We start from the raw sequence: 27,211 nt of genomic DNA, 5'->3' as shown, positions 1-27,211 counted from the left end.
TGTCACATAGGTGACTTAAGAAAAAAAAAGTCTAGGTGACAAGTTGTTTTAGAGCAAGACTCTTTCAGAAGATCTTTCAGATTTTTCCTATTAACTCGGATAAATAATTTGTTGGTAGTCTACAATTTTTTTCTGGTTACCAAGAGTTCACAATTTTGTCGGACTCTGCACGTGCACTGTACGTTATATATACTATATTAATTTTACATGCATATGTAACACATCATGTTTTGTACTCACAATTTGATATTCACAGCAAATTTACCTCTTCTGTTCAAGTAGGGAACCCAGTAGGTACTTGCACCTTTGTTTGATCAGTTGCATTCCGTCCGTCATTTTCAAATTTCTTCGGAACTGAAACTTTTGGAAGAATTCCATTCTCCTGCCCCCCTTGGAAGATTCCAGCGTTGAGAAGGTACAAGTGGACAGCATCTGGAATGTCAAAGAAATTTCTAAGAATAATATGATTCAAAGTTCTCAAAATAATGTATTTTTTAATGAAGAATATAGTTTTTTATTCATTTTCTTAAAAAAAATATATATTATACTCATTTATACAAATAACAAGCATTTAAACGCTTGGAAGAGGGGAGGGGGAGGGAGGAGCAACATACAAAACTGTTGTCTTGAAAACCCAAGTAGTTTAACTGAACCTAGATGCTTCAATTTGTTTATTGAAATCTAATCAGTTACAAGAAGCAAGTTTTTATACACATAGTTGTTTTTCATAGAATTTAAAATAAATTAAAAAAAAAAAAACAGTAGTATTTTCAGTAATAAGCAATATCTTTTAATTAACCTTAGATGTAAGCAGTAAAAGAACTTTCGGAAGTAGATATATTCATTAAATAATTTCATAAAATAATCAAGACTCAATGCTGTCATATGTTACAATTACTTCGTAATTAGAGGAACTTTTATAAAATAGCTTCTTGGCAAACAAATTTTGATTTAATTTTGGAAGCTTGTCACGATGTTATCAAGTTTAAAAAAAGATGAATGTTCGAACTAGATAAAAACTTAATTTTAAGCAGCAATCATCGTTACAGAAGTCATAAAAGTATTTATTTGTAATAAAAATGTAACACTCACCTGCAAATCAACTGCGGATGCGAATATAGCAAAATATTTGTCATAGGCGATAGCGATTTCTGGCCGCTACACTTTGTACGCCATTGCTGGAAGATAAACAAAAATCAATCGAATCTTCCCAATCGTTCGAATCCAACCACTCGGATGGGTCACGTGGTACAAAACGTTCGAATCGTTTCAGTTGAAGCCGGAGTCGCTGCTTTTGATCGAAGCGTTCGATGGAAAAGGGGAAAACGTTCGAAAAATGTTTCAGTTGAATCTGCCCCTAAAATATTGTTGTCACTACTTTAAGACGCTTTTGAAATATTGATGTAAGAAATAATAACATAGAAATCCGTTTTCATAGATTTTACTATTTCAGAAACTTACTTTTGCTGGAATTTATTGATACAGTTTATGGAGATCGAGAATCTTGGTTTAGCATGGAATGTTGTTACAACGTATCTGGGCCCCGATAACGAGGTATATATTTGTATAGGTGCATATTTAATTTTACGATATTAAACTCGCTAAATTATGATCCCATTCAAAGAGATTGGAATTTAATGTACAATCTAAATAGGTTTATATTTTTGAGCAAAGTGGCAATTGGTTGGCACTCGGTTTTGAGAAACATAGGTCCGTCGTTTAGGGGAGTCAATTGCATCCCTCTAGCTTTGAAAAATCAAAGTTTTTACACATTAGTGGCCGCGGTCTTTGTTGTTTTCCAATAATATTTGCATTCAGTTTACATCTTCTCCCCGAGAAATTCGAATGACGGGTCTAGAGAAACATCATGTATTCACATGTTTGTGCATTCATATTGTTGTTTAATTCTTTCCTTTAACACCTTTCCACCCCCTGTGGAATAATTTGAACAAATGATGAGCCTTAATTTGAATAATTTATACAACCGCTCATTAAATTTTTTATGGGATAAAATATGAAATTTGATAAGCAGACCAACCTGACCCATCTCCTCCTACTCTACTGAATAAAAAATTTTAGAAATTGAAAATTTTTTTCCTATGTTTTTGGGAACAAACAATTTAAACAGAAAAAAAAATTGAAATCAGAAACAACAAAGACCTTTGTTATTTTATTAGTTTATATGAAAAGGACACCTGCATTGAAAGTAATAAGTGCTTTTGGGAAGAAAAAAAATGTAAAGTTGGCTCTCAGTTTTACAAACTGTTTGGGGAAAATTTAAAAAAAAAATATTAAAACAAATAGCATTGTTTCAATAAAAGACATTTTGGGGTTGGTAAATTGTTAACAAGTAAGTGAATTATTAAATCAAGTGAATTATACAAAAAATAGCTAAGATTTGACAGATTGAAATCTACTTCTATTGTTGTCATAATCCTTATTATGTATGAAGTTTTATGTTTGGCATGCATTAAACTTGATCAATTCTTGGTTCTTGATTTCAGGCTAGAAGATCATGTAGCCCTGACGAATTCACTTCAGCTCTTTCATATCTGCACAGACATGGCTTGTCACACATAATTAAAGAATATTTTTTAGCATCGCTTAAAGATGATCTGCATGACAACATAATTCCCGGATTTTGGGATCGTTTTGAAAATTCCAGTGTTGGAAGATACCAAAAGTTCCCAGAAGCCCTAGATTATATCTATGATCATTTAAAGACTTATTATCTTGCAATTGATGAGTTGCAAATTTTACAAGACAACCTAAAATCACAGGCTTTGCCTTCGAATACTTCATCTAACATCCAATATGTTGAACCAGTTATTAAAGAAGAAGTGCTTTCTACAGCTAGATCTCTCACATTTGCAAAATGGCCTGTTGATTTCAGAGCTGTGTTGGTGGATTTTTTTGAACATTCCTTTAAAGTTTATGAGTGTTACAGGAAGATCTCAAAAGGTTAAGTATATTATTTTGTTATCTAGTATTGTTTTTGAAATTCAAAGTAAAATGAAGTATAACTAGAAGCTCTCTAGTAATAAAAGAGAGACATGCATAATTAAACTGAACCATTGGCGGGTACCTCAAGAAATATTTGGTTTCTTACTGTAAAAATAGTGTAAATTGGTTTCAACCCCCTGTCTTTTGGGACAGTCTCCGCCCCACACACAAGGTCTGCAGTCTTGAATAATATAGACGAACACACAAACGGCATTCGCAGAAAATTTTTGACTCTGCAGAAATTTTTTTCAAACTACTAATGTTAATTAAAAAAAAAATTTAAAGGGAATTTTAAAAAAATCCCAGTTTATTTTTGTAAAAGCCTTTTAAAGCACATGTGTGAAAAAAATAATGGTTTTGGCAGTTTTCTTCAGTTGGCAAAAAATAAGCAAACTATATGTTATTGAAGAATAAATAAATAAATAAACAATTTAAAGCACTTTTTTTTTTTGTCTCTTTCATATTTAAATGTAAATTTAATTCTTTATTCAAGGATGAGTTAGGCAAAATAATTATTTGCAGAAAATTTTCCAGTTAGGATTTGTGTTCACAGAAAGCTTTTCATTTTATCTAAGTCTGAAGGTAGGTTCTCTTACTGTATATTGAAGTATAGTCCAACCATGAAAAGTTGAGCTTTTGCTCCGCCCTGTTTCAGAATTGTCCATTTTCGTGAAGGGGTGATATGGAGAGAAAAGTTAGAACAGAATTTGCAAGTGCGTCATTGGTTCTATAGATTGAATATGTCACTTTTTAATTTAAGAAAATAACCCAAGAGGTAAAACATTTAAATTTTGTGTGGTCAAGGCAGTTGTCTCATTGGACAGGTCACATCCTATGTAAGTGGGTGAGTCTTGGTTTTATTCTTTCAGCAGCCATCGGTCAGAAATAATAATGCTCCTGATAATTAATTTCAATTGAAAATTGGCATGAGTAGGGCTGGAATAAAGAATGCAAGGCTTGTCATTTTTACTTTTTTGCCAACTCAACACAGTTATTGCCGCAATTTAAATCTTTCAGGTCTAAATAATCACGTAAAGAAAATACAGTGAAACCTCATTAAGTAGTCGACCGGTTAAGTAGTCACTCCGTTTAAGTGGTCGTTTTTCTTTGGTCCCGACAAGGTCTCATTCACAGTCATGTAAAATGATCCTCCTTTACTGGTCACCAAATTTAATTTTACCCGGTTAACTAGTCACTCAAAAATTGTTTTCTAAAATTCCTTTTCCTTATCGGATCTTAGAAAATAGTGTCAAACTTAGTTGAAAGGCTGTTTGATAGTCATTTTCCCTTGAAATCTCGATCCTCGGTTCTGGTCATTCAAAGCATACTTCTTGCTGTGACTCTGCCGAGTGCCGAGAATATGAATCAAACTCTTTCCAGCAAGACAGACAAAATCTAATACATGGAGAAAGTTAGTATTTAACATAACTACAACACAGGATTTAAAGCTTGATGTACGTTAGAAGAGATACAGTACAACCTCAAAATCTCGAAGCTCTCGGGACAGGAAAAATTTTCGAGATATCGAGTTTTTGAGTTATCAAGCTTTTTAAAAAAATTACACTAGTAACTCTCACATTTAACACACGTACGCTATATGCATTTATATATGTACTATTGGACCACTTCAAATTACGATCAATAAAGTAGTCTTCAATATTTCACTAGATTTGAAATTTTCTAATTGTCGAAAGTGCACAGGCTGATCAGATTTTGAAATCAACAATTTCAACTTGATTTTTTCACCTAAACATTTAAAAATTCTAATTTTATTTTTAACCAGTAACCTCACATTCAAAAAGTTCTCAGCAGCCATTTTGTAGAAGTTGAAAAAGCTGAATGAGGAACGCCATTTCCGTTTTCGACGGAAAAATGACGGACGAAAAATCGAACCATTTTCCTCAAAGTGGACAACATGTTCGAGAGAAATGCACAAAGATTCTAAACTCTGGGGAAAAATACAGCACCCCCTTCATACCAACACTCCCCTATTATCTTGCCCCAATCCCCTATTCAAAAAATTTCCAAGAAAAGGGATGAAAAATATTAAGCAATTGTCCCTGGAACTGGTTTATTTCGACATGTCAAGGGTTTCGAAAAATAAATTTCGAGATAACTATGGAAAATACATAGGGGTTTTTATAGAAAATCGTGGGGAAAATTTTTTTTCGAGACATCAAGGGTTTCGAGATAAGGAGGTTCGAGATATCAAGGTTTGACTGTAGTTCTTTTCCGTAAGCAACAACTTGTTCATCAGTCAACATTGAAGGATTGTATTAATGTATCGTAACTACATTAAAATAAGTTGTTGTTACTAAGTAATGTATAAGTAAGAGAAAATAAAAAAGTAACTATCATTAGTATTTTCCCCCCTTTTTAAAATTTCCACTAATTTATGGAAATTGATTAGATAAGTTATTGTTTTTCTCACAGAGTTCTACTACTATTCATTAATATTTGTAAGGCGTTTTTTTTCTTCCTTAATTTCCCACTCCACATAAGTAGTCACTCCGCATAAGTGGTCAAAAATTTTTGGTCCCTTGACTGACGACTTAACGAGGTTTTACTGTATACTAAAAAAAATTTTTTTTTCATATTGCCAAAATGTCGCTAAATTCTAAAATATGGCATGTGTCCTTTCATCCTTCGCTACCTATTTTAAGGAATAGATGTTTAGTTAAAAGAAGTCAATCTTAATGAGGAGGAAAAGTAAAAATTTTACTTGTGTGATTTGTTGATTTCAAAACGACTCTGCTTAATTTAGAGGCTAACACTCATCTGCAAACGCCAACATCCCTGAAAACTAATCAATGCATCCATTTCCACCTGTAAACTGGATGTGTGCCTTTCCATCTCATCACACACGCACAATGGTCATACTAATAATATTATTTCCTCACAATAGTAATCATTTATAAATTATTATGTTATAGTTTTGTTTTTGAAGATTTGTGTATAAAGCAAAAAGTTTTACTGAATGATAATTCTGTTTTAGAGTAGTTTGCAAGTTTTATTACTTCATTATTTTTAATTGCTATTACTTACAGATAAAGGTTCTGAATCTTTCTGTGAAATTCCTGTAGATGGCAAATGCTGCTGCAAAGATTTTGTGAATACTTTTTCCACTTCGATCAAAAAGTTGTAAGTTTTGGTATTTCTTTTCGAAAATCATCTGAAAGACTCATAATAAACTATAATCAAAATAGTAAAGTCAGAACAAACAACGTAAGTAGAAGCACAAATTTGTAAATTACCGCAGACACGTGTTTCGGCGTTACAGGGAACGCCTTTTTCAATGCAAAAATAATGAGCTTATGGATGAAAAGACATCCGACAAAAGTCCAATTTTGTCGGATGTCTTTTCATCCATAAGCTCATTATTTTTGCATTGAAAAAGGCGTTCCCTGTAACGCCGAAACACGTGTCTGCGGTAATTTACAAATTTGTGCTTCTACTTACGTTGTTTGTTCTGACTTTACTATTCAGCACAAAGGTATTTATTTATCTTATAATCAAAATAATTTATTATCTTTTAATCTAGTACCTGTGCTAGGGATTTTAAACTGTTAGCCAGTAAGTTGGCCAAATTTTGAAAGCCTTAGCCAAATTTTTAAAATCTTAACCAGGGATTAAATTTGACAAACGTTAATGGAGATTTTTTTTCCTTTAAAAAGCTTGAATATACGAACTAAGTATTATTTAATAAAATATGCAATGCAAACACTTACTTTATATTTTAAACCTGCAGTGTACACTGTACACTTAAGTTAAATTAGACACTTAATAACAGCATATAAGATATTTAATGCAGACTCCAAAGTCAACTCTCAATTTAGGAGCATTTTTTCTCTTGCAGAATTTATAACAGCATTTTGCAGATTTAGTTGAATATTTTTGTCTGTGAAAATTTTGAAAATTTTTTCATTTATCAGTACTTGTGTCAAATCAGTTTGTGTCGCTGCATTTACAATTTTATCACATCTGGCACTGTGGTAAATGCTTAGAACAGGACCTTGTTAATCTGTTAGTTCAGTAAGACATGATTTGGAGTATGCTGTGCAGTTTTGGTCACCTTATCTGAGGAAAGATATTTGTCCATTAGAAAGGGTTCAAAGAAGGGTAACTAGACTAGTAAGGGGACTTTCAGATTTAGATTATGATACCAGACTTAATAGGCTTAATATGTATAGCCTGGAGCAAAGGAGGATCAGAGGGGACATGATTCAGTTGTTTTAATGTATCAAAATGAATGACATTAATGGATTAAATTTTTGCACTGAAAGCAGGACGAGAGGTCATTGTTTTAAGCTATTCAAACCTCAGGCTAACCTAGAAATAAGGAAAAACTACTACTTTAGTAGGGTTTTGTGGGCACTTGGAACAGCTTACCAGAAGAGGTGGTAATGAGCAAGAGTGTGGATAGTGTTAAGAGGGCCATTGATCTTCATTGGGTACTAATTAATTGACTAGAACCATCCTAGCTGGGCCAAGAGCCTATTGCTGGTCGTCACTAGTGTTCCCGCTACGCCGTTTTTGAAGGGGGCAGCGCCCTGCCCTTTTCCATACAGGCAGAATGCGCCCTGCCCTTTTCCATACAGGCAGAATGCGCCCTGCCCTTTTCCATATCAGCAGAATGCGCCCTGCCCTTTTCAAAAATAAGAAATTGCACCCTGGCTTTTTGAAAAGATGCCTCAAGCATCATTTGGACCTGCCGCGATATCGGAGCAATTTTATTTGTCCAGCGATCATCCGCAAAAACGCCAATGTCTTATCATTGTTCCCAGAATTTTACCCTGAAAACGGCCTCATAAACAAAAGGGGAAGCAAATACCTAGGCAAAGAGGGGATGAGATTCCCAGAGTTCAAACAGGCTTATCAGTAGGAAACAAAGGCATGTTCTTCCTTTTACTGAGGGTGGGTTTTTTAAAGGTTGTGGGAAGAGTAGGGTCCTCTGGGAAGGGGAGAGATCATTGTTTCATTCCTTCCCATTCTTGATCTTCTGAAAATCAACGTGAATCAACTGACATTTTTCTAACGTTTCAGCCCTTTGTGTCCGTTTTTCGTTTGCACGTGAAAATTAGGCTTAGCTGATTTTAGCGCATTGCTAGTGATTGTGTAGCAATTTTTTCACATCTGTTTCTGGAAAGTTTACTTTCTGATTGTTTCCTAAGAAGAACATAGTGCAAAGCTTACTGGGCTAAAATACAAGGGTATTTTTTTAATATCTTGGATTTTTAACCCCCAGCCCCCTCCCCCCCCCATAAAAAAATCGTTTAAAATGGAAACATATTGCTTTGACAGGGCGTTCATTCAATTCTTTCCTTTTTGCTAAGTATTTTTATTATCTTTGTATATGATTCATATAACAGACCATTTAAACACTTATTGACAGAAGAAAAAGTAGACTTTTGACATACTTGTGCTTTTTTCAACTAAAATGATCTTACACTGCTTCTTTTGCGTTCATAAATATTATAAAATTGATTTTAAAAAAAATCACAAAAATAAAATGCCGATATATTAAATTTTCACAAAAATTGTCTGAGATGTCTTTGCTTGGCCCAAGCTGCTTATGCCATTGCAGTTAGCAGCACATACATCTGTAAACACATTTGTGTTATGAATTTGAACAACTCCAAGACTAGGAAATAGAACTCAAATAAAGTCTTTTTTGTTTTGCACCTTGCTACGACTGCATTTCTGAAGCACTGCACACAGTATTTTAATTTAATTATTCTATTTGAAGTGTAATATATTTTAAAAATGAGAACTTACATTTATCATGATTTTGATGTCTACTAAAATACTTGATGGCACTATGCACATTACTAGGCAGTTTCTTAAGTAGAAAGGATAGATCAGTAATTAAATACTGTTCTTCTTAAATTGAAATTAAAAGGGTTTTGAAATGCCTAGAATTTTTTTACTCTTATAGGATAGGTAGTCAAAATTATGGCCTGAAAAGTGTTGAAAAACATCTAAAGCCAGGTAGCCAAAATTATGGCCTGAAAAGTATTGAAAAACACCCAAAACCAAGTTTCAGAATAAGATAAATGTTCCTATGGAGAGTGGAAAATGATTAGCTTAGTTGGCATGTGTGTGTGTGGGGGGGGGGGGGAATGAGCTAACCCTATTCTGAAGACAAGTGCATTTTCTGGATGAAGTCATATTTAATACTGAAGTCAGTGGTGACGGCGATTGGGGGGGGGGGGGGGGTTCCATGGGGGAATTTTTGCAAGGTGTTTTAAATGTTATTTCTCCTCTTAATCTTCTTATTGGGGGGGATCTCAGTACTTTTTGAGTGGTGCATCATTGGCCTTGGGTGGGGGGACACCCCATTAACCCTTACAGGCATGGGTCATTAAAATTTTAGGAATATAATAAAAAAACACAATGGATGGGATAAATTGGTTATCTGGACATTGATTTTACAGTCAAAATTTTTTTAAATTCACCCCCTCCATCTTGGGGTGGTGTCCCCGTTTGTGACCACCGCCCTCCTAGAGCAGAAATTGTTTTCTGAAGTGGTTATGCTTACCACGTATGACAATTGGAGTAATTTCAAATATTTTAAGCTCTTAAGCATTTTTACTAATTATTTCAATAATTTATGCCATTAAGAATATTTAGAACATAAAATTCAATATTTTTACTATAAAAATTCCAAGATAAAGATGAAGTAAAATTCAAGAAAGTTCATATAGATTATATAAAATTATCTAAATAAGCAATTTAAAATGTTAAAAATATTTTTGGCATATTGTTCTTGCTTTATGTGCATTCCTTTTTCGCTATAAAATATTAAATGAAAAAATACGACTGTATAATACCATTTACAGAAAAAATAATATCAAAGCTGATAATAAAAAAAGTATACAACTGTCTGGTAGGAAAAGCAGATCTCAAATGTGTGCAGGCATGGACCTTCAAATTCACCTGTTCTGGGTCAAGAACCCAAAATAAATAAACAAAAGCCCATTGTAAACTATTCTTTTGGTCCCCCCTTTCTGAAATGTATCAAATTACATCTTTCACCAACAACAGTGAGATCAATGCTCTAGACGGGCGGTGTCCACATTTGGGGACACCTGGAAAGAAACTTTGTTTATGCATTTAAAAATGAACTCGAATCTTTTACAAAATTATGATTGATTAGCTCAGGATTCCTGAGGGAAAATGGTTGACTAATTTAGTTTATGGTGTAAATTTTAAAATCTTGAAAAAAATATTGTATTTGAGCTTGAAAATCGAGGTATTTTGAACAAGAAATTAAGACAACAAAAAGAGTCATATTTAATAGTGCTGCCATCTGTGTGCATTAAAGAGAAATAAAAGCAACTGATGCAGCGATTTTTGGAGTTTTAAAGAAAAAACTTTTTTTTAAAGAAATTTTTAAAATTGGTGTCCCTTTTTGTGACCACCGCGCCGGAAAGGGTTAAAATAGTGCCCTTTTTAAAAAATAGTGCCCCTTTCAAAGGCCAGCACTCTGCCCTTTTTTTTCTAGAGTGAACACTAGTCGTCACATTTGTATTTGAGTGTTCTATTTCTGAATGAAGGTGGTGTATATTTTTGCATGAAAGTCGATATACAGCCAACCCTGGTTTAATTTGTGTCAGCCTCTGATGCAATAAGTGAATTTTTGCGAAATAGGTTTCTTTATTTATTAAGGAAACGCTTTCCCACTTAGAGCACAGAAAACTTATTAAATGCATTTTTTAAGTAATTAGTAGTATGAACATTAAATGAGATTCTTTAGCCACCATTACCCTTATATTATCCAATATTATTGCACAAAATATGAAAATAGTAGCTAGATTATGTGGAATAAGTCAACAACAAAAATCAGACATTTTTATGCATTCATTAATATTTTGAGCCTCTTTGTATGATCATAAAATTAAAAAGACTTGAAAATTATCTCCTAGAAATTTAATGGGTGATTGGAGCAAGAATAATGAATCCTTGTGTTTTTATAAATTTCAGTTTTTTAGTTAATTTATTTATTATTATTATTATTATTTTCATAAATAGAGACAGAAAATAAGCACAGGAGGAGGGGAACCCCAATATTTTGTTTGAAGCCAAGCTTCATCTACTTGTTTGTTTTAGTGTTTTCTGAGTTTCATTTAATCTTATGTTAGTAGTTATAAACATTTTTCCCCGTCCCCACCTTTTTTTTCTGTGAACGTATTTATTCCCCTTAGCTCAGTAACCAGGTTTTGTAACTAAACTACGTTTGATTATTTTTTTAAAAAATATATTGCTGATTTATTGATTTATATATTGATTTTAGAGGAAAGTTATCTCAATAAATTCGTTTTTTTCTTTTAGCATTGAATCTCATTAATAACACTAGGTGCTTAAATTTAAATTTTTGAACTTGCATGCACTTTTTTGCAGTTCTCAATTGTATTGAAGACTCAAGGTTTTTCCATGCCTATAACAATTTGCAATCATTAATGATAATTACTATTTTAAATTTTTATACTATTTCTAATAGACAGCACATCTATGTTCCTTCCCTCCCCTTTCCACCCCGAAACTAAAACGTGTATTAAAAATTAATATTCATTGTATTCACTGGAAGGGCATTGATATTGCATTCACTAAGCAAATACTTTTTCCTTTTCAGGTATGAATTACATTTTTTTGAGACTGTAATTGGAGATGTGCCAATTAATGTTGCTCAAGATATAGTAAAAAAGCACATACAGGATGTCTGTAAAGGAAATTTTGAAACTCCTCTTCTAGATAAATTATACCTGGTAATTCATTTAGTACAAATTAGCTTTATTAATAACAGTTCTTTCATGCAAATGTATCAGTAATCTTGCAATAAAATTTTAGAGCATTAGTAAATGATAGTTATTAGTTCTATTTTTCTTGGAGAACCTGAAAGCAGTGTTTTTTTTTTTTTTTTTCAAGCCCTAAATTTTCAACAAGTTTGTGTAATCATCAATAGCATTTTTCTTTCTACTGAGCAAATTTTCAATGCCAGGCGGATACAAATCAATTGGTTTCTAGAGAAAAATATCTGGAGAGGGCATTTTGGATGTCAGCCAAATTTACAAGTTTTTTGTCAAATATCAACCAAAACTAAAAGAAATCCAATAGTGCAATGTCGAGAAGTTCTCTCTAGCAATTGTCAGCCGAAAAAGTGTGATTCCGTACCATGATCATGCAAGACCTCACTACTCAATAAGAACCCTAGAAAACATTAATAAATTGAGGCGGTTGCTCACCCATTACCTCATCATGACTCATCCTCCCAAAACTCAGTCCAATAAAAGTGCTACTTCCAAAGCTTTTGAAGTAGCACTTTCATATTCTCAAATGTCATTTAACACATCTTTAGTTAACTTCAATATTGTCTCATGAATATTCAATAATTGATTTTTCTTTTGATTTTTAAAAAATAATTGTGTACTAATATTGAATGCCTATTAATGTTTTCAATTAAAGATGATTTATCAATTTAATATGTTATATTAATCTTAAAACTTAATATCTTTCTCTCTACACACAAAAAAGAACAAGGTAGTTACAACGTTTGTTAATATATATCACTAAAATTATAACAAATGTTGTTTGAGTTATGCAGCCGAACGTGCCAAACCAGATGGACCAACGTACCCCACCCATGGGGCACATTGGTCCACTTTACGAGGTTCTGTAAAAAAATTAATACAAAAGTTTAAAAATTAATACATAGTTTATCACTTCAACATTTCCAAAAAATTTTGTGGTGTTGAGAAGTGTTTAATGAAACTTATTATTGAACATTGAACTGCTCATTAAATTTTTTGATGAGATAAAAAATGATAAGTAAAAAAGCGGACCAACGTGCCACACCTCCCCTTACATTTTGTGACAAAGGGGGGAGGCGAGTCAAAAATGTTCTAAAAAAGCATGATGTCATCTTGACATCATAAATGAGAAATGTAGTCATAAATTATTTGGTGATTCGAGATCCATCTTAATTTTAAGACTGACATCTGAAGTGAAAGACATCTAATTGGTTTGTGTAGGCATTTCTAAAGGCAGCAATTTATTTGAAATATCTGTTTCTTTTTTTATTTAAAATTGTGAAGAGAATTAGATGTGGATTATATCTCCCATTTATGCTATTATTATTTGCTTTAGTGGATTGTTACTGACATTGTGGAATGGTTCTGCTCTATCTTTTATGAATACACAGACAACTCAAAACCAGTAGATCGATTAGAAAAGTATAAAGTAAGTACTTTTTTTGAATTTATTTCCCATTTATTTTCATATTTAAAGGGTTTTTTTACTAATCAATTTTTTACTACAGCTGGGGATTGTATGCGCCTTAAAAACTCCTCCACTACTTCTTCATTTAGGAAATTATTTTGAATTGCCCTTAGACTTTTGCATTTTGATGCTAACTCTGCACACCTCCTCCATTTTTGGTTTAAGATTATGCAATCTTTTTCTATGAGTTATTCAAAATACAGTAGACCTTTGTTTTACGTGGGGAAACACCTCGGAAATGCTGGGTAAATCAAAACTGCGTAAATTGGGACTTAATATTATTGTTAAAATAGGGGTTAGGTTCTGTGGATAAAAAAAATACTTCGTCCTTGTGATAACTGGATGCCTCAGTTTCCAAATTGATGAACTTCACTTTTAAAAAAAATCCACATTTCTGCTTTAATAGTGCTTAATCAATGCTTAGAATGTGAATTTATATTAAACTTTTGATTCAGTACATTTCTGATCATGCGATGGCAGAAAATGTAACACAAGGGCCCATTCACTCCTATGGATAACACTATCTTCTTCATCACTTTTCTCGACTTTTTGTTTTATGGAGTTAATCGATTTGGCGAGTGAAGCATTCAACTAATTGTATAATAAGTTTAATGTGTACTTATACCAATTTCTATGCACAACATGCATGAAGAAAATATATATTAATTTAGTTTTTATAGAAAGGAGCTGGCTATGATAGTCTTTTGGCAATCAAGAATTTTTCTCTGTAGTTCTTTGCAGTGCATTAACGCATCCATGATCATTTCCATGATAGAATTTTCTTTCCATGATAGACTCTTCCTTCACTAACAAAACAGAAAGAAAATCTCTATTGTCGAGGAATGGCTCAAAATTTTCAATGCTAACATTTTTGGTTTTGTGTCACCAACCTCGGTATCCTTATTGGCTTTGGCCTCCTTTGTTACTCCTAAAAGCTGTTCTTCCAGTGAGTTCTGAACTTTATGAGTTTAATAACTTTACTTCTGGAAAGAGCTCTGGAACCAATAGCATAAAATGTCCCCAGTGGCCCAATCTCGATTATTAGCTCGCCAAAATGCAGTTTATTACATGTAATCTGAAGTCCTTTGGAGTTAGGATTTTGAAAGAGGGGAATATTTTATCTGTTTGCTTTGCCACTTCCACATAAAACCGAAACTCATCCGCATAAAATTGAATAAAGTTGTCAAATCTTAAACAGCGTATAATCGAAACCACATAAAATAAACCCGCGTAAAAGGAAGGTTTACTGTATATCACTTTTCTCGTCTTTCCAATTAAACAAATATTACAACTCTTTAAAGATAGGAGCAATTGGGGAAAAAAAATAAGCTTTTGAGAAAATAAGTTTTTTTCTGAAGAGGTTTATTTCCACCGGGGAAAATTTAAAATTTGAAAATTTTTGCACAAATAATGTGCTCAGAAATTACTATTTATATATTAATGCCTTTTTTTTCGAAGTTTTATACATGTATAATGCAATATTAACATGTATTTGTATGTGTATTGCTTCCCTTTCACCTCACTTCCAGCAGTTTATCCAACTATTACTTTATATTACGTGATTGTGTCTAAAACAAACAGATTAGGAAATATCAATTTTGATGATGTAAAAGTAGTTCTTTAAAATCTCATTTTTCTTCTCCAAACTCCTTCATTTTTATTTTTAAAATTGAGTATGAACCTTGATAGCTAATTCTGCCTCATAGGCACATGCTTTACTGTGGATACTATTTTGTTATTTAAAAAATTTTTTGTTTTTGAGGCTTGGAATAAAAGCTGTGGTCTAGAACTCACCATGAGAATTTACTTAATGTCAAAGTGCAATTCAGTTATGTAATTTTTATAAATACATTTTATGTCTTGCAGTAGGTTAATATTTAACATTTGCATTACATTAATATTAACATTTTTCTTCTCAAAAGAAAAAGAAAAAAAAAAAGCACAGACAAGAAAAGTCTAAATATTTCCCAACAATATCAAAATAGAGTTGTTTAAAAAAGGTATAAGCTTTACAAATTTATGATTTGAATGGCTTTCTTGAAAATAAAATTTGATGTATGTGACACTTATGTATTTTTTCATGGTTTATAAGCTTTTGAGAAACTTTGAAAACTGCTTGCAAAAAAATAAGTAAAAAATCATTTTCAAGTGTCTTAAAACCTTGAAAAATATTAAAATGAATCTTTAGTTCTTGAATTTTGTGACTTATTTTTAAAAAGAGACATTAAAAAATTTGCAAAAAAAGGGGGGGGGACGAGTTTGACCTCTGTCTTGCAGAATTTCTATTCAGAATTAACAGCTCATTTAGTAAATATCTTATTTTTGGAAATTGGCTAACGTGGAGCTAGTGCTTCGCCAAAAGTTGCATGCAGTGTTTAAGATTTCAATCCTTTTGCATCTTGTAAATTTTTCAATTATTTTTAAAGTTGGAAACTATTTTAACCTATGCTATCTTAAATCTGCCAATTTTATTTTTTCTTTTAGCAATTTCTTTATTTTAAAATTTGATTTAAGTTATTAAATAATTGGTTACAACAATCAGCGCCATTATTTGCCGAATCTGCAGCTTCAAGTATTGCTACCTTGAATCGCATGTGACTAAAAACAATGTATTTGAGGCCAAACTTCTGTGCACGGTAAAGACTCAAATGCTTATTGCTTCTATTAAGCGAATAAACATTGGGAGAATAGTTCAAATGTGTCCAGCCTGTGCAACCACAACAATTTTTTAAAATTACATCTGAAAATTTTTCAATTACTGATTGTACTACATTAGTCTTTAATTTTTAAATATTTTGCTTTTATTGGAATTTCAGGTCAGTAGTAGTCAGTCTGATCCTTATTGCCTAGTATTAAGATTGATTTTAAAGCTTTTGTAACAAGGTGTAAGAGGTTTTGTGAATGCTGAAGCTTTTATGTGAACTGGAACAAAATCAAAACTCATTATTTTGTTATTGTAACAAGTACACACTTTCAAATAATCCTTACTAGACCTTAAAAATGCTCATTTTATCCTTGAAAAATCTTTAAATGCAAGGGTGCAGAGTCAAAAAGTCGGAGTCAGATTGATTTTGGGATAAAGGAGTCAGAGTCGAGAATCAACGGATTGAAGTTCTAAGAGTCGGAGTCGATCTTTTTTCCTCAAAGTCTGCAGCTCTGTCAGTGCTTTTGGAGTCAAAGGTTCTAAAATGCACTAGTAGGTGAATAGCACCATTCAGGTACCAAAGGCATCAGCAAAAGTCCAAATATTTCAGTAAAAATCGACATTCTCTGATTTTCGGTCTAGACAGAAGCTGAACTCTCTCACTAGAAAAGTACTGGGTAAAGTTGATTGATTTTACCTAGTGGGATGATAATTTCAACCAAAATGTCTTTTGATAATTTTATTTTATGGAGTATAATACTGCAGTAACAATTTTTTTAAATATTTTTTTACTTGTTTGATATGTTGCTTTTGAAAACTTTTTCTTTTACAGGAAAGATTAGTCAATATTCTACACGAGGCATATGCTGAAGTGAGAATGAAACAATTATTTGATATTATAATTGAATTTCCCGAATCTCAAAATGCTCTTTTGGACTTAAAAGAATGTTTGGCGCTAACTAATTTGAGGCCAAAACTAATTACAACTCTTAAAACTTCACTTGAAACTAGACTTCTACATCCAGGTAAAAATTTTGGTTTTTTGTTTTTTTTACAATTTCTGATTCATTGGAACTGTCTTGTAATAAACAACTATTTTGATAATTGTATTAACAATATTGCAAATTGTTACTCTTAAATTTGAATTAGGTATCACTAAATTGAGTTTAAATCATTTGATAATAAAAATGAAGTATTTATATCAGGGGTGCCCCCTTAAGGGCAAGGGTGCACCCCCTCAATATTGCAGAGACCCCCCAAATGTAAGAGCCCCCTAAATGAGCAAAATACCCCTTAAAATGCCCCCCCCTAAAAATCAAATCCCCATAAACAAATCAAACAATATTCCCCCCCCCCCCCCAACAAACATTACTAAGAAATATCACACATTAGTTTTCTCTAACTGTCAGTTCTAAAATGTCCTTCATAAATGGACCCTAAACACAATGCCACATTGTTGGTACAGTCCAGGAAAAAAACTATTGAAAAGTTCATACCACTGGGAGTCCACACACAAGCATTTGGCACACAAAACACGAAGGCTACATCCACCTATAAGATGTACTGTTGAGTTGAAAAACTTCCACTCGTTTATGACATACCATGCCCTGGCAATGGTCACTCCATTCCAAGCACACCCATGCCCTCGCCGTATGCAGCACAGGAAATTATTTACCTGGCTTCCAAGCAAAACAGGAAACAATTCAGTAGTAGAGGACACATAGTCTGTGAGAGGACACCTCACCCTAGTAGGGGACACACAGTCTATGAGAGGATGCCTCACCCCACACTGAATCCCGTACAGTCCGACCGGCTCCAAAACCTGATCTGAGCCAAATCGGATCTTCCGACCCTGTTAGGCCTAATTCTCAAAACATCAACTCTTTAAAACCTAAATTCCTTTTTAAAAAACTGCCTTCCAAGCATAGGGTACTGTTTTAGAACACTTCCTGCACTTTAAACAGGCAAACGAATCTTTATTTTCACATTTCTCTAGAAAATCTTCCACATCCTCTGCATGGACAATAGAGATGAGGCGGGCTCAGCCTGGGCCCGAAACGGGCTCGTACTCTAGAACCGAAAATAGGTTTCAGGCTCGGGCTCCATCGCAGATATTCACTCGCCAATCTTCATACAAGTTCAAAGCAAATAAACATTTTCCTAATGTGAGAAAATGAAAGAAACATTTAAATTGGTTCAATCAATGTCAAATTTACCACCACCCCCCCTCCCAATAAATGAATAAATTAATTAACGCTTATTTATAGTGTTTTTTTGCAGTTACTATTGCAATATATCATACAGTAATGCATTTGAAGTGGAGCATTTTAAGAAAATTTAGAAACTCTCTTAATGAAGAACATTTGACGTAACATTTTTCATTAACAGAGAGATCATGTCAAACTGTAGAAGGCTCGGTTTTTGATACAAGAAAGTTTCCTTCAGGCTCGGATTTTGGTCTGAGACAATATCACTTGGGCTCGGGCGGACTCGGGCTCTCAAAAATGAGCCTGAACTCATCTCTAGTGGACAAATCAAACCGAGCTCACATGCTCATTTCAAAACAAAACCGACAACTGCAGCCACGGAACTAAATGATTAGAGATCGATTGATTGATCGACTTGCTATTTAAGCAGTCTCAGTTACACCCTACACAATGACGCAACATCGTAAAAATTTGCATCCGATATATCGCATAGCCAACCCAACTCAGACTGTTTACATTTTTAAATTTGTTTTCCTGCTATGCAATCAGCAAAAGGATCCATTGCTTAGTGAAATTATTACCATTTGTGACATCTCAAAATACTTTGGTGTGAAGAATGTAAGCCTATTTCATTTCTAAGTGTTTCTTCAGGAAAAGTTATTGTGTACATAATTGATCCAAATCTTAAGAAAAACGTGAGTTAAACTATTAGATTTACATCAATTACCACTCATATGCTTTCAAAATCAACCTTTGCAAAATTTTGTACTCCCCCCACCCTTTTTTTCATTCACTTTTTTGCTGCCACTAAAAATCCAGTGGCTTTTAGTTTTTTTCCCTCTCCCCCACTTTTCAGTCCCAATTGCCCCCCTCTGGTGTACATGAAAGTAATGGTCATTATAAAACAAATCAACTTTAAAGGTATATAAGTGGGAGAAAATCATTGACATATTAATAAAAGTTTTTTTTTTGTCTGGACCTTTAAATATTTACATACAATTCAGGATCACAAAAGAGATGACATATATTTAAGTGAGAAATTACTGTATGATTTTTTTTTCCTTTCTTTTTTTAAAGTGTGATCTGTAGAAATTTCATATAGTGCAAAAACCTTTAATTATTTTTGTAAGGGTATTTATCGCTGATTCTAATTCTTATTCATCCCTTTTGTTTTAGGTGTGAATACAGCTGATATTTTAACAGCCTATATATCAGCAATCAAAGCTTTGAGAGTACTTGATCATACAGGAGTTGTTTTGCAAGTTGTAAGCGAACCTGTTTGTAAATATTTAAAGTAAGTTTTTTCTCCACACTTGAATAATTTTTAAAAAAAATCATGTTTTGTTTTTATACTGGCCTTCATTTTCAGCTGATCATTTTCTCTCAATGTTTTTATTTCATTTTTGAAAATGTTTTGATTTTCATTTTGTATCAAAATACTAAGTGATATGCATTTTTTAGTCTGCTTCATAAAATTTGAACATCAAAGTTCTTTAATTTCTTAGATCACGTGATGATACTGTTAGGTGCATTATATCAAGCCTTCGAGAAGATAGTTGTGGGGAGCTTGCATGTGAACTTATGAAAGGAGTTCCTTTGAAATTGGAAGATAATTATTCTAACGAAGAAGAAGCAGATGATTGGGAAAAATGGTGTCCTGATCCTATAGATGCTGATCCGAGTATGTTTATTTAATTGCATTTTGATATTTTTTTTGCTCAGTTATTTTTTTCCCCATACCTGAAATGTTTTTTTCATAAAAATGGACCTTTTTATCGTTAAAAATAAAAATTAATGTTGAATGTCTGTATAAAGAAATAAATACATAGTATATAGATAAATAAATGCATAGCATATAGATAAATAAATGCATAGCATATAGATAAATAAATGCATAGTATATAAATAAATATATGATAAATACATAGTATTAGGGTCCAAAAACACAATCAACTTCACTCCATTAACACAATAAAGTTGATGATTTTTCATTTAATTAAAATTTAAACAAAACTAAACATTTTTGTGCAAAATACTGTTTTATTTTAATATAATAATCATTGCTGGGTGTCTGTTTATGGATAATCTCCACCTTGTGTAATATTATTTCTTTTCATGGGTCTATTCGCATCGAGTAGCCAGTCGACCAAGGTGACCAGTGAATAACTGGGTGCTTTCTATTACAGCTACCGGTTAATGAAAACATCCTATGGACCCTTCCTGTAACATCATTAAACCTACTGGTTGTTCTATGTGAACATATCCCATGTTGTCCATCCTTAGTAGTTTGTATAGTTTGCTCACTATAACTGTAGCCATGAGCATTGTGTTGTTTAAAATCATCACAATCTTTGGCGCATACTTTAAAATTACTCTATCTAAAATTTTTGTTCAATTGATTCAGTGAATAGGCCACAAGGGCTTCATATGTGGGGAAAATTAATTTTTTGTAGTTGGTTTGGAAGTTGCAATTGATAGTATTTTATCAAATTCTTTCCTTTTCATGTTACCCATCTCAAGAAAAAACCAGGAGTACCTTTCACATAGTGCAAAAACTGATTTTTGATCTCTGAATATCTATTGTGATTGTGTATTTAAAATAAATTTTGAATGATAATAGAAACATGCCTTATTTTCTTTTATAATTTTAGCAAAATCCACAGAATGCCAACGCTCCTCAGACATAATTGGCATTTTAGTTAACATTTATGGAAGCAAGGAGCTGTTTGTAAATGAATACAGGAGTCTTCTGGCTGACAGAATCCTGACGACTTTCTCCTATAATACAGAGCGTGAGATTCGGTATTTGGAGCTACTGAAACTGAGGTTTGGTGAATCTCAGCTGCATTCTTGTGAAGTGATGCTGAGAGACATTGCGGATTCCAAACGTTTAAATGCTCATTTGAATTCAACTGAATCAAAGAATTATGAAAGTGGGGTATGAAAATTTATTAAGTCTTTTGTTTTTATTTTAAAAACAAATACAGTCAAAGTTACTTATAGCGAGCCCTGTTTTAACGAGAACTCGAATTTAGCGGGGAAATCAAAAAGATTTGGTTGGTACAATGTTAATTCTATGGGAACAAAACTCGCTTCTAACGAGCAAACCCCGCTTAATACAAGCAAAATTTTTGTAATTCATGAAATGTGTGTTGATTTCCTTCTCAGATCATTCTATTTTTGGAAAAATTCCACTGACATTTTGAATTCAATTAAAAGTTAGAGATAAGACATAAATCATGAGAACAAGTGATGACACAGCCTTTTTTTTTAATTCGTGGAATTGAGGAGCATTTAAAAATAATAGATTTGTTGAAGAGAATGTTTTATCACTTCCAGGATATACTTCCAAGGATATTGTAGTTGAAATCCAAGAGAGAGAAAGAAATGAAAGTGATCACCATAACGACAAATGTGAAGAATTTGAAGTTAAATAGCCCTCGACATACTTGGGCTTCTAAAGTGCATAAAAACTTCAAAATATTTTAAAGCCACAGATGCAAATGACGATGTTTTTTGGACCCAACGCTCCTCGAAAACAAAAACAAGAAAAAGACAATAAGATTTAAAATCAAATAACCAACTTCTTTGGTATGGTATAGAAATATAAAAATAATAAAGCAAGCATGTATAAATTTTTATGATTTTTTTCACAAACCTGTTGTTTGCGAGCACTCATTAATAACGAGCAAATGCCATGGCCCCTTTGAGCTCATTATATGGGAGTTTGACTGTACTTAAGTATTAAATCAAAGTCTAGCAATTGAAAATACCTAAAGTAAATGTGAAAACCCCTGAAAATAAATTTTATTAAAATGCAGTGTAGAAAAGTTTCAGAACTAGGCAAAATTCCAAAGAGTTTTATTGGCAATTTTTAAGGCAAACCAAAATATCAATATCGTTTATTTGGTATGAATAAATGTGCTATAAATATGGTTTCCAAATTTCAGTAATGTATTTGCTGAAAAGTCCATCAACTTTAACTTCAATTTTAGTAACTTCACTTTACAAGTAACTTTTAATTTAGTAACTAAGCAATGCTTTTGATCAGATGGTAAGAGCAGCAAGAATGAAAGTCGAATGTATTTGACTTCTTTTACATTTTAATAGAGCATTTTTTTTTTTTTTTGCCATGTAGAAAATTATTTTAATGGAATTTTTCATATTATTCAATAGCCTGTTTTTCATTTGGTGTCTTGTTTCACTGTCAGTGGCTTAATCTCATTATTTGGCATATTATTATTTTTCTTTTAATGAAACTTTTAGGCTTGTATGGTATTGCCAAACAAATAGCTCCTATATAAGTTTGAGCAAACACGGTGACAATGAATAAAATGAACAAGGTTAAAAATGGTGCAAGTGACGTTCGTACCTATAACAGAAAAGCGCCTACACTGTTGTTTGCAGTTAAAAGAATTTTGTAATTGCAAAAGATTTCTTGGTGCCGTTTTTAATATTTATATTTGATTATGTTATTGTTACAGTTATGTGTATCTTTTAACTATTTGAAATACCAAGAAACAGCGTAACTTTTGGATTGGGTGGCTAACTTTGGAACAGTGGGTAATTTTTAGTTTACTGGGTTCTCTGTGGGACACACTGCTTTGATTCCGCCTGAAATCATTACCGTTGAGTAGACCTGTATTGTGCAGTTATGTAACAGCAGTTGTCAGAACCCTAGTCAACTGCACTTGTTGGGACAGCAAATTTTTATAACTATTTGTTTTTGAAAATTCTTGTTTTAATACAACTTTAGCTTACGCTTCAAGAACTGCGCCCACCAAACAAAGGCACCCATATAGGGGGGCAAGTGGGAGCTCAAGCCCCAACTTAGAAATTGGAATTTCCTTGCTTTTAGTACTTTTTTCTTTGCAAAAATGTAAAAGCATTTCTTTTCCAGCCATTAATGAATAAGTTATTAAAAATGTCGAATTTTAATGACTCTAATCTGTACTGAAGTCTGTTTCTATGAAGAAATATCCTGCTAAACTGTGGGGAAAATATCTGAGCCCCCCCCCCCTTAAAATTTTGTGAATGGATGCCCATGCCACCAAATTACATTAAGATCTGTATATACATTGAAAAATACCTCCTGAAGTGATTAATCTAGAAGTAGCCATGTTATTATAAATTCTATGTTTTACAACCTCTACAATGCAAGTTTTCATCTTTTCATGGGGTAACTCTGGGACTGAGAAATTTTCAGTGTTAAGGAGCCGCAAGTTTACAGCAATCTTTTGGCTTTGGTTGACAAAAACTAAACTTTATAAAGTGTTTAAATAATATTGGTTTCATTATTTGCTTGTTTAGTAACATTTAAAAGCACAGTTTAAAGTAATATCTGTTGTCTTGAGTTTTACTCGGTAAGTACAATGTATTGTTCTCATGATCTGCTAAATATAATATTTTAGGATTAATATAAACTCATTTCTCTCTTGCTGTTTCTAATGCAGATAATGCACCTATATAATAATAGCAGGGTAACATTGGTACAAAATCTTGTTTTCTACTGTTTTCAATGAGGATAAAGCACTGTCCCACTGTTATCCCAATCAGTGGGGTACATTTGGCACAAATTAATTTTTTTTTCTCATGAAATACCATAGCAAATACAGTTATTCTTTTGTCATATCTTGTAAGAGGAATACTTAACTGATACATTAATGATTTTTTAAGCTTTTTTGGTATGAAAATCAAGATAGGAACGGGGTTAAAACTTTGAAAAGTGTCCCAAAGTTACCCCATCTTACGGTATATATAGTTTGACAATCATACAAGAGGAAATCATGTCATGGCTTTCATGATTTTTGTCTGATATACGAGCATTTTAGCGCAGAAATGGTTAAGTTTTTTTTTTTTTTTTTTTTTTTTTTTTTTTTTTTTTTTTTTTTTTTTTTTTTTGTAATTTGTATAGGCACCAGCAGAAATTTTTAGTTTTAACCGCATTGTATGTCATGCAAAAGTGGTGTAAGTCTAAGTTTAATCACGTGCCCATAGAGAGTAAACATAAAACAGAAGAGCAGCAGTTTTCTTTTTTTTTTTTTGTGAGAAAGTATCTACTGTTCAATTGCTCAAAATCTTTTTTTATTGACTTCGGACACTTTTACTCTCAACAGCTCATTTAATGCACAGATTGATTGAAATGTGTTTCTTTTATATTCAAGTTATACTTTTTGATATTTAGGATTTTCCTGTGAATACCATGATCTTATCTGCTCAGTTCTGGCCTTCCTTCAAGGAAGAAAAAATTAAGCTTCCTGAGTACATTTGGGAGCATCTAAAGAAGTATACCAAGGCCTTTGAATCACTCAAGGGAAATCGAACGCTCGTGTGGAAACCTCACTTGGGCAATGTTGACTTATGCATTGAATTGAAGGGCAGAACTCTGAATGTATCTGTGACACCTGTTCATGCTACCATTTTATGGCATTTTCAAGAAAAGCGTTAGTATTTAAATTCATTTTATGTTTTAATATTTTAGAGTAGAAGTTAAAAACTGTCAGCTCTGAACTGCTATAGTCTATGTATTTAAAATCAGTGTGTCAAGCCCAAGTAACCCCCATTCTTCATAATTCTGGTTGTCATGGTTACGATACTATGAACTTTTTTATATGTTGCCTCTGCAACATATAACATGGTTGATTCTTCTTCTAGTTATGTTTCTAATAATAAGATTTAAATCAAATTTATTTTATGTTCATTGACAAAAATACATTTTAAAATTTTAAACAAGAAATGTTGAAAGACATAATAAATTATAAATGTCTAAATATTTTTAAATGTATGAGGAAGAATAAAGTTTCCAATTTAATTTTGACACATTTATTTGCAGTAGTCAATGAAAACATTCATTATCTTTAATTTGGCAAAAGATAAAATGATTTAAAACGTATAAATTTCGAAATTTCTAGTACTAACACTATATTTATTTCAATGTGGTTTCATAACTGCAGTGCATAAAAACGAGAGTATGGTGCTGTTATCTTTCTTACCACTTCCATAGAGACAACACAGGAAACGTGTCCTTGACGGGCCTATTCCAAAGAAACAGATTATAGTAGACTCAGATGGTTAAGTGCTTCACTGAAGCTTCCGTAATTTGAGGTGACCTCTGCGTCAGATTTTTACTTCATATTTGTTTGGCATCATGTATTGTTAGTTGGTTTTTATGTTTCGCCGATATTCACATTGAATAGGGTGTAAGAAAAAGGGATACTTTCTTCTGACATTTTCATCATGTAATGTTTTACCTGTAACTCTGCTACATTTTTTTGAAGATTTGAAATGCTTCCACCAGACCTATGATACTGCCTGCTCAGATCTGAAATTAATTTTTTAACACTTATTTTAGCTCGTTGGAGTATAAATGAATTAAGTACAGAAATACAGCTGCAAGCATCAGTATTGCGACGAAAAATTACTTTCTGGCAGAGTCATGGTATTCTCTATGAAGAAGAAACGGATGTCTTCGTTTTGACTGAGGACCAGAATACTACTAACCAAGAATCAGTCGTTATGATTGAAGAGGAAGAAGAATCTGTCACTGCATCTTCACAAGAAATGAAAGAGGAAGAGCTACAGGTATCAAATACATAAATCATTGCTCTTTATTTTTTTAATTACCAGATAATGATTTTTAAAAATATCCACAGTCCCATACGTAAGGAATTGTGTGCTTTTGTGCCCCAAGTAGATAATGTCATGTCAGCAGTTGAACTTAATATGAGATATTGCTTGTGTTGTAGTTTCTTACCTTCATATTAGAGATGAGTTCGGGCTCATTTTTGGAAGCCCGAGCCTGGGGACATTGTCTCGTGTCAAAATCCGAGCCCGAGTCGAAAACTCTCAAAACCGAACCCACTAGAGTCCGACATGGTTTCTCAGCTGTTGTTTTATTTTAAGTCAACCAAAAATGGGTTCTTATTATTTCAACAGCGATTGGTTCAAAACATTTTTTATAAATCTGTCTATTAATAAAAATCATTTTATTAAAACTTATCTCAAAATGCTGTATTTCAGATGAATTAGTATATTATGTCTTGTAATAGAGTAATCGCAAACAAACATGTTATAAATAACTGTTAATTACTTTTTGTCTTTTTTTTTTAAATGTTCATGTGAGGCAATATTAAGTCAAATATCCTTTTTTTGTTTTTGAAAAAAAAAAAATAGTATACGTTTATTGCCCAAAAAAGAAATTCTAATATTAAAATTGAAATATTTTATTCCATGGTTTAAGTTTTATGCATTTTTACACTACAGCAAAGTAAAATTTAAAAATAAAGAATCCATTTTCAATAGAAAAAGTATTTGTATGGAGATTGAAGGTTAAAAATCTTACCATGAGCCCGAGCCCAAAATCTACTTCAAATTCTAGAGCCGGAGCCCGCTTCGGGCCCAGGCTCGGGCTCTCGAACCCAAGCTGAGTCCGTCTCATCTCTACTTCATATACAGTAGAGTCTAGTAAATCCAAGGTAATTCGGGCTCCCCTCACCTCAGATCACTGAAAACTCGGATTATACAGAAAATTATTCCAGATTCAAAATTTACATTATTTGGTGGACATAAGGAGGAGCACCTTTTACTTCCTTAAAAGAAAATGAACCATTGTCATTGTCTTCACGAGAAATTTATCTCCAAATTTCAATATTAATTTCCTTTTAATTGCATCTAAACAAATTTTGACTTAATTTTTTCTCGATATTTGACGCTTTGTTTTTAATTTTACTGAAAACATCCATAAAAACTAGTTTAACCAAATTATTGACTAATATATTTCAACTTATGCAGCAAACTTTCTTCCTAAAAGTCTGAAATATTTTGTATTCCCCCCCCCAGAGATTTTGGTCTTTCATTGTTGGAATGTTAACAAATATGGACTCATTGCCTTTGGAGCGTATTCATAGTATGTTAAGGATGTTTGCAGTTCAAGGCACCAGCACAAATGAATGCTCTATACAGGACATGAAGCAATTTCTAGAAAAAAAAGTTAGAGATCGACAGCTTGTGTATTCTGCGGGAATGTTTAAACTACCAAAGTTTGATTCATAAGTTATTTGTAAATATTATATTGTAATAAATA

At 32.6% G+C, this 27,211-nt stretch overlaps 1 protein-coding gene across 1 annotated transcript; it reads left to right on the top strand.

Annotated features, from left to right (window-relative positions):
• Nucleotides 1-1,477: 1,477 nt before the first annotated feature.
• On the top strand, nucleotides 1,478-27,211 carry LOC129226193 (anaphase-promoting complex subunit 2-like). The gene is made up of 12 exons (XM_054860793.1): nucleotides 1,478-1,554; nucleotides 2,505-2,961; nucleotides 6,051-6,144; nucleotides 11,636-11,768; nucleotides 13,147-13,239; nucleotides 16,755-16,947; nucleotides 19,306-19,423; nucleotides 19,635-19,810; nucleotides 20,781-21,067; nucleotides 24,314-24,572; nucleotides 25,481-25,710; nucleotides 26,968-27,211. The coding sequence occupies exons 1-12, from the start codon at nucleotides 1,489-1,491 to the stop codon at nucleotides 27,178-27,180; spliced, it is 2,319 nt and encodes a 772-aa protein (XP_054716768.1). The 5' UTR covers nucleotides 1,478-1,488; the 3' UTR covers nucleotides 27,181-27,211.

Source organism: Uloborus diversus, chromosome 7, assembly GCF_026930045.1.
Source record: "Uloborus diversus isolate 005 chromosome 7, Udiv.v.3.1, whole genome shotgun sequence".
Lineage (NCBI taxonomy): Eukaryota > Metazoa > Arthropoda > Arachnida > Araneae > Uloboridae > Uloborus > Uloborus diversus.
The sequence above is the reverse complement of the archived record's forward strand: the minus strand, read 5'-3'. Positions and strand labels throughout refer to the sequence as shown.